We start from the raw sequence: 14,064 nt of genomic DNA on the forward strand, positions 1-14,064 counted from the left end.
CTTGATCTCACGCGTACACGCAGAAACACGCGATCATTGGCCCTCGCCGCAAGTTTCGCAAGCCAATTCCTCGCCGCCGCTCCCTTCATCCTACTCACAATGGCCCCGAAATTGGTACGTAACCGCTGCCCTGCTGTCTCTGTTGTATCTCATCGCGCCGCAGGACCCCAACGAAATCAAAATCATCTACCTGCGGGCGACAGGAGGTGAAGTCGGTGCATCCTCCGCACTTGCCCCCAAGATCGGTCCTCTTGGTCTCGTAAGTCCCTCTATCCTATCAAGTGTGCTCGTACTGTAACGCAGGAAACGCCTCCACATAGTCCCCCAAGAAGGTCGGAGAAGATATCGCCAAGGCCACTGGTGCATGGAAGGGCCTGAGGGTCACCGTGCAGCTCACGATCCAGAACCGTCAGGCTAAGGTTGACGTTGTACCCTCTGCCTCCTCTCTGGTCATCAAGGCTCTCAAGGGTGCGTCTTTATATGGATGTTACCACAATTGCAGCTAAAGCCCATGTCCCGCAGAGCCCCCACGCGATCGCAAGAAGGAGAAGAACATCAAGCACTCCGGCAACATCACATTCGACGAGATCGTCGAGATTGCACGCACAATGCGGTCAAAATCGCTGGCGAAGACGCTGGCGAATGGCGCGAAGGAGATTCTGGGCACGGCACAGTCCGTCGGCTGCACCATTGATGGCCGACCGCCACACGACGTCATTGAAGCCATCGACGCCGGGGAGATCGAGGTGCCAGAGGAGTAGACTGTGTCGTGGCATGTATTCTCATATTGTTATGCCGCTTCTCTTGTCATCATCTTCAGCGTGATTTCTGCATATCCCACGAGTCCCGGTCGACATGTATTGCTATCCGAGCCATCATTTTGCAAGGTCCTATCGTGCATGCTGTTCATGTAAGTCGGTTGTACACTTCAATTTTGTCGATCGCACTCACATGGGGTAAGTCTACTCTTCTGGCTTTCGTGGTGTCGAGCCGTGACATGATTGTACACACTGCCGGTTTGCTGCTAATGGCTGGAGCTTTGTCGTCGAAATAAGTCCCCAACCAGTGGGAGAATTCAGTGGGAGTGTCGCCTACTCGAGCGTCTACTGCACCCTTTGCCGTTGGCTGTTCGCCTTCCTCAAAACACGACGCTTCAATCACACGTCGACTTATAACCAGTCATACAAACTCCTCATTTGGTACGAACATTGGTGCATGATTACATCCACGAGGCGTGTTTGCTTCTCGCCACTTCATTTCGGCTTGCTGCCGCTGGTCCGCGTAGGCTTTTCTCAGGACCACCTCACAGTATAAAATAAGTCTCGAGATGAATCAGTCATTTCCCCCTCTATGAGTGGATATGAGCGACCGCGACGAGCCCATCACGCTCCGGGTTCACTATTCGGCGAAGGTAGACCCGGTGTCCACTTGCGTTGAGAAGGATTGTGCTCGTACTCCGCTCCCTTCGCCGCCACTGCCTCCGGTGGTGCAGCGCATTCTGGTAAGTGGTAGAACAGCTTGCGATGAGATTTCACTCATATGACTCCTTTGTTAAGGGCAGCGCCAACATCTGGATACCTGTTGCTGCCGCAGCTGCCTTCTATGTGCAATTTGGCGTACGCGCACCCCGTTCAGTGGGACTCGTTGGGCATAAATTGTCGCGATGGCGCTGGTCAGCAGGTGCTATGGGCGCTGGCATCGGAGGTGTCGTTTTTCTGAAACTGGAAGCGCGACGCTTGTTCAACGAGGTGGCGGATGACCCGTCTCTCCGAACCATTGCCCGTCAGAGTTTCGTCTATCATGAGATGAATCGCACTCCGGGATTTCGGAAGTCGGTAATAAGATTCGCGAAAATGTCCTCAGGTGTCTATCAAATCCTAAGAAACGCAGACATTCGGTTACCAGGCAAGTTTATTTCCGAGCCAGTCGCATCACGCTCATCCTCATTCAGAACCTTACGAGCCCATCGGACTGACGGAGCGCATTGCTTGGTGGTCTCATCGTGTGTGGTCGCTTCCGACGTCCAGAATGGTCGCGCGCCAATATGACGGCCTGCACATATTTCTCCACGGCACAGGCGTATCTCCGCACGACATAGACATCTGCACGACGTTTTTTGCAAACACATTCGATTACGAGCGGTGGGATGTGAGTTGTGCACGCATCTTGCTCGAGGGTAGCAGCTGACCTGACCGACACCTTCTCCTATCACCAACTGCTGCGACAGTATGTCACGGCGGGCTCTGGTATTCTCTTTGCTTGCGGTCTCTTTGCGTCAATCGCATTGGAGAATAGGCCACGACTGCGTTGGTGGGTTCGCCTTGGCCGCGGAGCTTCGTTGGTGGTCTACCTCGCGTCGTATTCCCTTCGCCCATACCTGCACTGGTCCCACCTACAGAGTCTTCATAGCAGAGATCACCTCGTACGCATGCTGGAGGCGAAAGCCGAGATGGTGGACTTTGAAGACCCAATCTTAGCGGCCTTTTTTGGGCACCGTGATTCCCGATGAACACTCTGTTTCGCTGCCATAATGCTGTCGCTGCACCTACCACCTCTACTCAATATATTGCTCATAGTTCATGTTTACCCAGAGGGTGACAACGCTATAAATATCTCGGAAACGTCTGCATAGAAGCATGGAGGCTGGCCGACGCGTCCTCGCCGATCGGGGCTGACAGCGGTGACGTCGGCGGTCAGCCTCCGTGTTCAACATGTATAAGAGCACGCCTCGCGCCCCGTCCCCTCCCCACACAACTTGAACTCGAATCATCATGATCTTCATACCGCTCCTTTTCTCTTACCTGGTCTTCATGACCAACGTCTTCATCGCCTACGACCACGCTGCTCGTACCTTCGGGTACCCCAGCCTCGGCGGGCCTCTCAAGTACCTGCAGCTGTCTGGGTAAGCATCATGTTCAACTACTCTTGTCGACGCGGACGCTGAGTCCACCGCTAGCATCGCCATCCGTCCAACCCCATGGCTGCCTGCGGTCCGTGTCGACATCAAGACCCACTCGGCAATGCAGTGGGAGGTGTACGAGGAGTACTTCAACTCGTCCATCTCTTATGTGCTGCCATCGACAGTGAGCTTGGACGAGCTCACATGTCCACTGAGGGAGCCATTCGCCGACGACAACAATGGCAACGACGGCTACAGCGACGGGGACGAGTGGTGCTATGCCCTCCCCGAGTCGTCGTTCTTCGATCAGTTCATCTTCTTCCATGACCAGTCGGCGCCGGCGATGTGTGCGGTTACGGACGCCCCAGTGGAGGAGCCGAGCACTACGCCCCCCACCGACGTCGCTGACAAGCCCGCCTCGGACGCCTCGCCTTCCCCGATGGATGCAACCTCGAAGACCTCGTCGCCATTCGAAGAAACCATCGAGTGGCTGACACCTTACCTTCCGGCCGTAGCCTTACTGATTATGATGGAGGGCTTTCTGCAAATCTGCAGCAGGACTGAACGTTCCGCAGACGTGAGTGTCCTTCATGGTCCTTGGCCGCTATCGTTGACATGTCTTGCACAGCACCTCGGTAACGCAAAGGACAGGAAGGACAAGCAGAAGGACCTATCCGACATCAGGTACGTTGTATATGGGCTGTAGGAACGGGTTTCTTATGCGTTTGAAACAATCAGTGTCTCCGTGAGCAACTTGAGCGGTCTCAATCTGTCCGGCAGCTTGTCCATCGAGTCGGTCGCGGTGAACGTCCGAAGCCGCAACAGGAGGAAGAACAGGAAGAAGAAAAAGAAAAAGAAGACATCTGCCGTGGTCGAGGTGAGCTCGATCAATGCTACACGTCCGACTCCGGCCTAATGTGTCGTCAGCCTTGAATCAACCAAGATGATTGAGAAGTGTCCCCTGCTCGACGTAAACACGTGCGACGACAAAGCGAGAGATAGGACATGCGACCGACGAAGACAAGGGAAAGATGGCACGGCGTGTGGCCCTAGCGGCTACCCCTCATCCCCCATAGATCCCGACGTCGCAACGTGCAACCCGCGTTGATCTGGTGGGTAGCGTCGGTTTCCTCGCGTGCTTACTCGCGCTTATCATGCCGGCCCACAGCTACTTCGGCCTGACGATGTGAAGCGTATGTGGGACTGGATCCCTTCGCGCTTCTGCCAGCCTAGCCGATACCAAGGTACGGCGTCATCTTCCTCCCTCTCAGCATACAGCTCATGGACATACGCTGCTCATTAGCAACCTTCAGCCGTGGGAAGTGCTCATCCTTGTCACTCATCGCCGTCGTATACGAACGAGAATTCGATTGTCATCAACGCTCAGCCCTCATCAACAAACGCACCCCCTTGAAACAATTATCAAAGTCCAATTTACTCGAGAATTCATTTGGCAATCATACTACCTTTCGCTCGAATACATCAACCTCTTCTTTCGATTCCTCCCCAAGTCTTGTTCATCTGCCCCATCTTATCTTATCACGTACTTCCTTTATCTACCCCTGGCCTCCAACAATTATCTTTATCCAATACTACCTTCATTGCGTACAGCATACACTTTTATTCCCTACATACGCTTCCTGGCAGATATCAGTTGACAATGAAATAAGGATTAAACCATGCTCAATTCGTCCGCGTCATACGTGGCGCATGCATAGTGCAGTCGAGTATAACAATAACTTCCTCGTTCTCTATATAGTTATATAGTCTCTACTGTGGGACTATAGCGATGTATTCACTCTCGCAAAGATCGACGCCCGGTTCCCATGACCATTATTCGTTTAGCGCAGACGGAGTCCTCGATTTTCCACCTGGCACAGGAATCAAACCCTTGTTCCTTACGCAGACGTTCGGGGGTGTTGTGTGTACCTTAGTAACCCGGATGTCGACATATTCTCCTCCGCACCTTGGTGATCCCACACGAGTCAGAGCACCCCGGGGACAACGGGTCTCAGTCAGTGCGACCCAACTGCAATGCGCGACAGTTCGAGACCAAGAGGGGGGTGCAAATGCACACGACACACACATTTGCTTGGAGTCCGACCATTATACCCTAACCCTATGTTGTACAAACCATTCAAGTACACAACACCAGAGAGAACGACGAAGCAACACACACCGATTCCCATATTGGCCCTATGTGCCTCGCCTTCGGGAATCCTGCAGGGTATTCATACCGACCATGCGTTCAACCACAGCCTGTAAAAAGAATTAAGCAAGTTACCTCGAGACACCTCTATAGGCTGTACGCACCTGCGCCTGATCCCAATCCATAGTATCGTCGTCGTCATCTTCCTGAGCCTTTCCCTCGCCTGTGACACCGAGACCCCATCCCCCGGTCGTGGGAGTTGCCTCAGGACCAGGACTCCTGGTAGATCGTTGAGATCAGTAAGCTCCGATGTATTTAGTTCGTTATGAACTTACCTGAGCGAGTCTAGGAAGTCCTTCTGCTGTCTGATCTCGTCGTCCAAGACAGCGAACCGTGCGCGCGGAGGGTTGCCCGCGCCGTCGCTCCCTTCGTCCTCCTCGTCTATGCTCTCGCGGCGCGCGCCGCTACTGCGTCGCTCATGCTTCTGCGCGATGCGTCCCCGGCGGTCGCGCGGCTGCCCTGCGGAAAGGAACGACGGCGCACCACTCGAACGCCGTGCGCCGTGGCCAGTCTGTGCAAGGGGCACGCGCACAGCGCGCAAGAGAAGCTGCACGGCGGCCTCGCCTGCCGTTGGCTCTTGGGGTTCAGGGGTGAGGGAAAAGGAGATCGGACGGCGGGAGCGCTGCGATACGAGCACGAGGAGCCTGTCCCGCGGTGTGTTCAGAGAACTTACGAGCATCACGAGCGAACGACACGCACATTTGCTGCAGCCGAGGCTGCGACGAAATTGGGCTTTCGGGGATGCTGTCTTCTCGCGTCGCTTCGATCCGTTTACTCATTCGCTTGTGCACTGGGTCGATGACGCGGTCGCGGAAGGACTGCAGGGCAACGGTCCGCACATCGATCTGCGAGCTCGACTGCATCACGAGGGATGATATTGAGCCTTTGCCGTTGGTCCCTGATATAGGCGAGGTGTTTTGTTTGTGTGTTTTCGGGTGCCGATACAGGGAAGATAGCAGGGGCTCAGTCTGTAAGGGCAGTAGGGCCTACGAACCGATGTCAGGATCGGCGAACTGCTCAATCAATCACTGATCGGTGCGCACGCCTTCAACATATGGCAACACTTGGTCCCAAAAGAACCCCCAAAGCTCGACTACGCGTCCTACGAGCTTCTCATCGTCAATCTCCGCGAGCTTGGCATTCAAAGTGACCATGCCCGACGCGATGAGCTCTGAGGCGTCGTTCTCGAGGACTGCGAGCGCTTTTGACGGGGACTGCGAGACGACCGCCTGGATGTGTCGCTTGACAAGCTGATTGAGGTCTTCGCTGTGCGCCACTATAGCACCGAGCAGTGATGATGAGGGCAACGTGCACTCACATAGGCACCCGAAGCGGCTCGCCGTTGAACAGAGGTAGAACATGAACGTGGAGTGACTGCCATGGGTCGGATGAGTTTGCGCTCAAGGAAGGCATGACAGGTGCGGCGATCGCCGTGGCGGCCTGGGCAGCTGCGGTGAGCGAGGTGCCGAGCGCAGGTAGATGTGAGTGAGCGAGGGTGCCTAGGCGGTGCATTTCGCGGGTGACGAGCTTGGAGTCATATGTACGTGCTGAGGAGGTCTAATGTGAAGCGACGGGTAAGGCAGGGTGAGGACGCGTGTATCAACCTTAGTAGGCTTCTAAATGATAGAATCACATGGCAGACGAGGCCGCAGTACATGCTCAGTGCCCGTGCTCCGCGGATTAGCCTGAGGTCTTGAACAAAAGGAATATGGCCATAAATACGCGCTCACGGATATGCGCCGGGTTCTCCACTTTCTTCGCAGACCTACCGACACGCGGATCAATCAAAATGCACTTAGTGATGCAAAGGAATGGCCATGTGCACATGGCCGCATTCGGTAGCCAATTTTGTATCAAGACGCCTCTCAGGCTGTCTAACATTTGCGGACACCTTACTTTGCATCAAGTACGGTCTGAAGCACTTGCGATAACGGATGCGGCGCAAAACACATCTTTCAGGGGTTTCCCGAGAGAGATGAGAGGTGCACCGCCGTGGAATCAAGACTTCACCAAGATAAAGAGGAGAGGTACGACGGTGGTATACAATGTCAACACAATCCATTTGCCTCCGATGGCGAGCGGCCAATCAATTCTGAATGCTGGTCACATCGAGCGGATGTTTATCGCATCCGCGAACCGGGCTAAGAACCTCGGGGCATATGCGCGGCGGACAACTCATATAGGCTATCACCGGAACAAACGGAACACCTCGCACACGTTCTCTTTCTACGAAAGGAACCCACTCCACCCCCGTCTGCCAGGCGCGTGATGGAGAAGCATACCTTGGTGGGCGAAATGTGCCCCTTCTGCTGCCCGGGCGTCGAAGCCATTCCAGGAGTAGGCGACGAGGTAGCCTCCCGAGAGATACCGTTGTGAGCAGAGTCGGCACGGGCGTGTGTACGCAGATGTATACCACCAGGAGATGTGCGCAGAGATGAAGAACCGCCAGAGGAGGAAGACAAAAGCTTCTCGGGCAGGAATCCGAGCCGTTTTGACGGGTGCGATTCAGCGCTCGCATGGCCAGCGCTCGCGTCTGCATTGCTAGAACTGTTGGCGCTCTGCAGGAGTCCTACACGGGGTGTCTCGTCACCCTGGCTCGACGAGCGGCGGCGCGTCGGATTGCGGCCGAAGATAGAGCCATCTTGGGAGGATCGTCGAGTATGGCCGCCCGCCATCGCCCGCTGCCGTCTTCCAGGAGATGAGCGTGGGCAAGGCCAACGTTGTGCTCGACAGGGGCAGACCGTTGAGTACGACAAAGATGGTCGTCAGAAAGCGTACCGCCGTCGGCGGGGGCTAGGCTCGCAGGTGTAATCGGGAATGAATTTTGATGACAAGTGCCTAACCCGTAAAATTCGATCGAAATTCTTCTCTCCCGGATGTTTCGAGCCATTCGTCCGACTCTGTTGCGGAGATGTTACCAGCCATCTCGTAGACCCTTTACCGTTCTTGCTATTGAGTCGTCTGCAGATGACACCTGTGCTGCCGTGGTGACCTCGGACAGACAGATTCTCTCTAATGTTGTGGTGAGGCAGGACAGCTTGTGAGTAGCTAAGGCTTGCATGTCAACGAGGTCCTCATGCGCGCAGCCATGAATCGTATGGAGGTATACACCCATATATTGCTATAGAGGCCCATCAGCAGAACATGGTGCGCAAGCTTGTATACTGAAGCTAGGCAAGCAACTGACCGACGAATCAGCCAGGCGCGGTGCAGAAAGCACTACAGGTGGCTGGCATGTCCGCAACCGACGTTGATGGTATTGCGTTTACGCGCGGGCCTGGTACGTTCAACACCCTGCTCATCTGCTTGTGCTAACCAATATTCCAGGTATTGGGGGATGTCTCAGCGTGGGCTCGAATGCCGCAAAGACCCTCGCGGCAGCCCTGAACAAGCCGCTAGTCGGTGTACACCACATGGTGGGTTCAGCCTCTCCACATTCTCCCCGAACTAACCCGCCGTTGCTCAGCAAGCGCATGCGCTCACGCCCTTCCTCACAACGCCCGCTAACTCGCTTCCCACATACCCCTTCCTCACGCTCCTCGTCTCCGGCGGGCACACCCTCCTTCTCCTCGCGACGTCCCCGCGCGCGTTCCGCGTGCTCGCGACGACGCTCGACGAGAGCATCGGCCGCGCGTTCGACAAGGTCTCGCGTATGCTCGCGCTCCCGTGGTCCGCACATGGACCCGGCGCCGCGCTCGAGCAGTTCTGCAGGGACGGCCCTGCTGGAGGGACGGGCGCACCGGGCGGGGAGGAAATTGGGAGCGGGGAGCCAGCGGAAGCACCACATATCCCGCTACCCATGCGTGGCCGGCTCGCGTTCTCGTATACCGGCCTGCATTCGAGCGTCGAGCGCTTTCTGCACGCGCGAGGGGGTGTGGTGGACGCGCGCACGAAGCACGCGATTGCTACGACGTTCCAGAAGAATGCTGTCGGCCAGCTGGAGGAGAAGCTAGCCCTGGGCCTGCAGCTCTGTCGGCGGAAGGGTATCCAGATCCGCCATGTCGTTGTCAGTGGCGGGGTAGCGAGCAACTCTTATCTAAGGGAGAGGTAGTGCTATGCGTCATCGATACCATATCAATGTTGCTCACGGAGGATGTGGTGTAGACTGCGTATATGCTTGGACGAAGCGAGCCCAGACGAGCACATAGCACTTATCTTCCCGCCGCCGTCGCTATGCACCGGTACGTTGCACTGTTTTTCGGTATCACTGTCACTCACTTCGTATTCGCAGATAACGCCGTCATGATTGCCTGGGCCTCGATGCACCGCTTCCTTGCTGGAGACACCGATGACTACACCGTCGAGCTCCGTCGCAAGTGGAGCATAGAGGAGCTGGACCCTTCCGCTCCTGCAATACTTGATGAATAAGTATATGACATGAGCAATATTCATGGATAATTTGGATCGTCTGCGGGAATCATTGCAGTCTACGTCTGATCTTGCGTCGGAATGTCAGCTGCGGCCAAGCATACACGGAGAGTGAACAATACAGCCTGACCCACGTCGGCAGGCGTAACCTGCCGCTCAGCGAGCAGGATACCCCAAAACGTCTTAGAATATTCGCAGTCAAATCAAGGATTTTGGCTGTGGGTCTGCCGACTGCCCGGTAATGCATAGTAGCGGCTGGCTGCAGGTATGGCCATTGACAGACGCAGTCAATCGTTCATTATCTGGATTATGTACACTTTCAGTCATTGATACATGTGTACGCTGCCCACCTTTGAGTTTGAATTCTCACTTGAGACGCAATAGGAAACAGCGGTTAGCCATAGGCACGACTCCCGCATTCAATAGCCACGACAGCGGTGTCTGTCCACACGAGCACACACAAGAGTGGGGTAGAGCAAACAGCCGGACTCTCGTGGAAGGCCGTGATCGACCGGAGGGATCTTCTGCGGCGATCTTCCTGGGCAAAGCACCAAGTGTCACCGAGATGAGATGATCACGCCACAAGCGGGTCCCAACGCAAATCGGTTAGCAAGACCTAGGCACCACGAGCCAACACTACTAATCTTTCGACCTATACAGGAAGTATAGAAATCAATACACAGCGCGCAATAGTGCAGGTACCTGATCATCGTGACCGGTAGACGTGCTGGGGGAAACGAGCGACTGATAAATAACGAAGTCAGAAGAAATGGAAAGCAAGATTGAGGAAGATCGTCAGGGCGTGTGTGCATCTACAGAACGGACAGACACCGTGTACTCCTCTAGTTCTATTTCGTCACCTCTTCCCTCGCTCGCATCATATTGGCCTCTTGGATCCAAGTCATCTTCGAGACCGGGGAAAGCGTCCGCATCACTGTTATCCCCTACAGAGGGATTGGCGATGTCGGCGGCGAACTCTACACTAGAAAGCCACGGTTGTGGGTTGGAGTCGCCTTGCGAATCGATGAACGATAGAGACTGGGAACTGAATGCCTGCGTTGAGCGTTCTGCAGCTTCGCGGATGCAGATGAGGAAGCGGGAAATTAAGATGTTCGACATCCTATAAAATGAATGGTATAAGGTGTGAGTATCTACCGGAACTATGGCGGGTGAGGTTGTACAGACGCCAAGGCCAAGTCTGTTATATCCAGTGCGCCTGCAACCTAAAACAACTGTTTCGGTATGGCTAATCACTTAGTCGCTGACGAATACGCACACCACTGAAAGCAATTATGTTCATGAGGAGGTCAACAATATTGAGCAGCGAGATCACACTGTACCTATAATGAGTGCCCTTGTCCGAGGATCCATACTTCCTCACTTACACGAAGTATAATGTACCTGTGATGCCGGAAAATGAGCCACCGTGGTATATTACTTGCATCCTTCAGCTGGAACTCACCATCTCGGAACATGACAGTTGTGAGATTGGGCCTTGCGCCCCACACATCATGCACGAGCTGTGTTCTCACAGAGCTCGTATGGCTAATGTAGTACCAGGTCGCTCCAACCACAAGGATTTCCGAGACAACCACGGATGTTCGACTGATGATAACCACTATATGGGCGAGTAGGAAGTTCAACAAGAGCTTCTGGAAGCGTTCACAGAGATGGCTCACCCCTGCAAAGCTCAATTAGTGCGTAGAACCCGACAGAGTCAATGAGATCTGCATACGTTTTAAATGTGGCCTCAGAGTAGGAATGGAGGCTCACACATCCAAGTTGAGGAAATATAAGGAAGGTCTCTTTAGCCACGCCCCACTATATACTCTTGCTTTAGTCGCAAGTGTCTTGTCATACTCGATGTACTCACTATATTGGTGCCCACGGGAACCATACCGAGCAGCCAGACCGGCAATACCAGGCACCAGTTGCGTCCACTCACGGCATGTACACGTAGAGCAGCTACCACTGAGAAGGCCGGTTAAGTATGACCCTGAGGACGAGAATGGAACTCCTTACACGGTGATATGGCAGTGGTGACAATGTACATATCTGATTGTCATACCCGGAAGCCTCACATCTGGTGGGACCAATATTTCATTAAAAAAAAGGTAACCTGATATCGAGTAACGGACCTCTGAAATGTACATCGTCAACACAATGTCAGCGGCTTACAAAGTGGGTGCTTCATACTGATGTAGTATTGCTTGGGTAAGGTATCAATGTCTTGATATTACCAGCGATAGCAAGCCAATTTATAACAGAGAGCAGTGTTGCGATAGATCTTCGCCCCCACAAGCGTCGTACATCATGTGGCAAGTTCAAAGTGACATAGTAGGCCAGGAGTGCTGGAACACCGATTATGACTAGAGTATCGGACAGGCAACAGAGATACTGATCAGCAGAGGCATAAGTCAAACAAAATGCTTGAAAGCTAACCAATGGCACGAATGTTAAGTCTCATGGAACAAAGTGGATGTGATGTTTTTCACTGGCCTATCTTTCAAGTAGTCCTCAATGGATTTTTTTGATAGTGACGCTGACATAGTCTGTTGAATGATTGTCGTGGATGGGATAGGAAATGGATAGGGAGGATGGTAATGAGGCAGCTACGAGAACTGAGTCTATATATATGTCCCGAGCATGCACTCTGAGGCTGAATCACGTTGCATAGCAGTGTGACCCGTGTCGCACAACCTGTGCTCAACGGAGACTACAGGAGCTCCAGCGGAATCAGGGAGTTTCGATTGAGAGGATCAAGCATGAGAACAATGTAATCAATCAGTGTCTATTGGAACCTACCATTCACATGGTGGAGCAATCGCCCATCCGAGTCGTACCCCATAGCGATACAATGACGAGCTCCAGGGAAATAAAAAATTGAGACAGTGCGTACTTCTCATCCCTCAAAAAATACAAAGAGAACATTCGTGAACTTGGTGAGGTTCACCGCGGACACGATCAATCGTATGCTTGAGTTGTTCATGACTTATCTGCTCCCAGCGATTGTCAATTATCTCCAGAAGCATCTGGAAGAATGCAGTCCATACTGACCTGACAAGTAGACGTCATGAAAACATCACGCAAATGTGTATGCTTTCGCTGTGGCAGGTCGAAGCCCAACGGCCTCGGGTGCGAATCGCGACAGACCGAGTTGACGTTGATGGTGTAGCAGGTCATGCTAACGGGTCAGAATGTTAGTGGGAATAGTCTATGTATCGAGACTGAAAGATCCGGGAAGTTGAGGCAGCAGAATACTTGATATCTGGCGAGTTGAGGTAAAAGCATAGTTGCGATTCGGCGAAACGCCACAACGGGCGTTTCTTTCACCCACGACTCCGACGTTGGGTACTCCATTCGAGTCTCAGATTCTCCGCTGTGTTCTGTGCATGCCTTGAGTACAATGCCCTAGAGTATGGTCCGTTTGCGCACTCACGACGAAGTCCCCAATACGCGATTTGCATCCCCAAACATCAGTCTGCGCCGTCATTCTCGTGAAGCCATAAGGCTCGTGATTGAAACACCTGCACCATCACACAAAATTTGCGAACAACGGAGACCTGCGTACCTCGATCGGGCCGAGACGAATGGACGAGCCAGCAGCTCATCCGCGCCATCGCGACCGAAATTAGTTTCATCATCTGTTCATGGCAACCATCCATTGCGGATCGTTGCATTGCTCAGCCATGGCGTGGTATGTAACAGATGCGTTTTTTGGCTGTGATATCGGCGACGAATTATAAACGGGTACGAAGCGTATAGAAGTACGGTCGCGTCAAACGCGATCCCGTGACATGACATCAGCTATGCGTCGACCCGCCACTTACGGGCTCCACGTGTCGGGACCGCTGCACCACCAATATCTCCACATTAATGCTGCCCCTTCCATTCGTATATAAGGACGACATGTCTACACTCCACGTCTATTCATTCCCTCGATATCCAGGTCACTTGCGCTTCCTCTCACTATAAACCTGAAATTAACATCGTTCAACATGGCTGACACCTACAGTAAGTGGCACACTCGGCCAGTTGCGTTACTATTTATAACATGCAAACTCAGACAAGAACCCTGGCCGCGTTGCTGCTGGCCTCAAGGCCGCGATCAACAACCCAAATGTCTCTGAAGAGGCAAAGGAGCGCGCCAGCGACCGCCTCGAGAACTTGGGCGACGAAGTCGAGCGTGCACCAGATTACAGCGCGTCTGACCAGGACACCAATCGCGTCCTTGGAGGATACAAGGCGACCTTGCACAGTACGTGCTGGTGCCTGCCAAGTGCCGTAAATGCACTTACATAACGTTACTCCCAGATGACCGCACCTCCGCAGACGCGAAAGAACATGCTCGTGAGGTGCTCGAGACTGCGGGGTACTCGGTCGAGAGAAACCCGGGTCTCTCTGATGATGAGCATGAAAAGCGCATAATATCAGGCTACAAGGCCGCCTTGCACAGTAAGCTTACTTGGTATTGCGAGCGGATATCGGCCTAGACTTCTGACGCACCTGATCAGACCCTCGCGTCTCCGAGGGTGCCAAACGGCACGCCAGAGAATTCCTCGAGGAGCATGGCGCGCTCTAAGCACTT

The 14,064-nt window shown here is 53.7% G+C and overlaps 7 protein-coding genes across 7 annotated transcripts; 5 read left to right on the forward strand and 2 right to left on the reverse strand.

Moving 5' to 3' along the window:
- Window positions 1-51: 51 nt before the first annotated feature.
- Window positions 52-912, forward strand: POSPLADRAFT_1166575 (hypothetical protein). The gene is made up of 4 exons (XM_024487927.1): window positions 52-114; window positions 164-259; window positions 321-468; window positions 523-912. The coding sequence occupies exons 1-4, from the start codon at window positions 100-102 to the stop codon at window positions 759-761; spliced, it is 498 nt and encodes a 165-aa protein (XP_024343372.1). The 5' UTR covers window positions 52-99; the 3' UTR covers window positions 762-912.
- A 448-nt stretch (window positions 913-1,360) lies between these two features.
- On the forward strand, window positions 1,361-2,509 carry POSPLADRAFT_1132381 (hypothetical protein; the record flags this gene model as incomplete). The annotated part of the gene is made up of 4 exons (XM_024484206.1): window positions 1,361-1,501; window positions 1,557-1,863; window positions 1,952-2,148; window positions 2,228-2,509. The coding sequence occupies 4 exons, from the start codon at window positions 1,361-1,363 to the stop codon at window positions 2,507-2,509; spliced, it is 927 nt and encodes a 308-aa protein (XP_024343373.1).
- A 262-nt stretch (window positions 2,510-2,771) lies between these two features.
- POSPLADRAFT_1132608 (hypothetical protein) lies at window positions 2,772-4,202 on the forward strand (the record flags this gene model as incomplete). Its single annotated transcript, XM_024484232.1, has 6 exons — window positions 2,772-2,902; window positions 2,957-3,476; window positions 3,528-3,583; window positions 3,680-3,776; window positions 3,976-4,011; window positions 4,068-4,202. 6 exons carry the CDS (start codon window positions 2,772-2,774, stop codon window positions 4,200-4,202), a joined length of 975 nt encoding a protein of 324 aa, XP_024343374.1.
- Window positions 4,203-5,095: 893 nt separating this feature from the next.
- POSPLADRAFT_1031546 (hypothetical protein) lies at window positions 5,096-6,620 on the reverse strand (the record flags this gene model as incomplete). Its single annotated transcript, XM_024476801.1, has 6 exons — window positions 5,096-5,158; window positions 5,213-5,327; window positions 5,384-5,752; window positions 5,808-6,094; window positions 6,152-6,374; window positions 6,427-6,620. The coding sequence occupies 6 exons, from the start codon at window positions 6,618-6,620 to the stop codon at window positions 5,096-5,098; spliced, it is 1,251 nt and encodes a 416-aa protein (XP_024343375.1).
- Window positions 6,621-6,897: 277 nt separating this feature from the next.
- On the forward strand, window positions 6,898-9,476 carry POSPLADRAFT_1043976 (hypothetical protein; the record flags this gene model as incomplete). The annotated part of the gene is made up of 10 exons (XM_024478431.1): window positions 6,898-7,325; window positions 7,370-7,480; window positions 7,514-7,915; window positions 8,041-8,148; window positions 8,195-8,255; window positions 8,307-8,388; window positions 8,436-8,524; window positions 8,575-9,155; window positions 9,213-9,289; window positions 9,340-9,476. 10 exons carry the CDS (start codon window positions 6,898-6,900, stop codon window positions 9,474-9,476), a joined length of 2,076 nt encoding a protein of 691 aa, XP_024343376.1.
- A 616-nt stretch (window positions 9,477-10,092) lies between these two features.
- On the reverse strand, window positions 10,093-11,446 carry POSPLADRAFT_1133482 (hypothetical protein; the record flags this gene model as incomplete). Its single annotated transcript, XM_024484350.1, has 5 exons — window positions 10,093-10,128; window positions 10,302-10,596; window positions 10,935-11,094; window positions 11,156-11,203; window positions 11,350-11,446. Coding segments are annotated over 5 exons (636 nt in total), but the record flags the coding sequence as incomplete, so codon positions are not given.
- A 2,028-nt stretch (window positions 11,447-13,474) lies between these two features.
- On the forward strand, window positions 13,475-14,058 carry POSPLADRAFT_1043977 (hypothetical protein; the record flags this gene model as incomplete). Its single annotated transcript, XM_024478432.1, has 4 exons — window positions 13,475-13,490; window positions 13,543-13,734; window positions 13,791-13,931; window positions 13,991-14,058. 4 exons carry the CDS (start codon window positions 13,475-13,477, stop codon window positions 14,056-14,058), a joined length of 417 nt encoding a protein of 138 aa, XP_024343378.1.
- Window positions 14,059-14,064: the final 6 nt, after the last annotated feature.

Source organism: Postia placenta (assembly GCF_002117355.1).
Source record: "Postia placenta MAD-698-R-SB12 unplaced genomic scaffold POSPLAscaffold_2, whole genome shotgun sequence".
Lineage (NCBI taxonomy): Eukaryota > Fungi > Basidiomycota > Agaricomycetes > Polyporales > Adustoporiaceae > Rhodonia > Rhodonia placenta.

Coding starts and splice junctions, on each gene's coding strand:
- POSPLADRAFT_1166575 (XM_024487927.1), top strand. Junction 260..320: donor AGATCGGTCCTCTTGGTCTC/GTAAGTCCCTCT, acceptor GCCTCCACATAG/TCCCCCAAGAAGGTCGGAGA. Junction 469..522: donor GGTCATCAAGGCTCTCAAGG/GTGCGTCTTTAT, acceptor CATGTCCCGCAG/AGCCCCCACGCGATCGCAAG.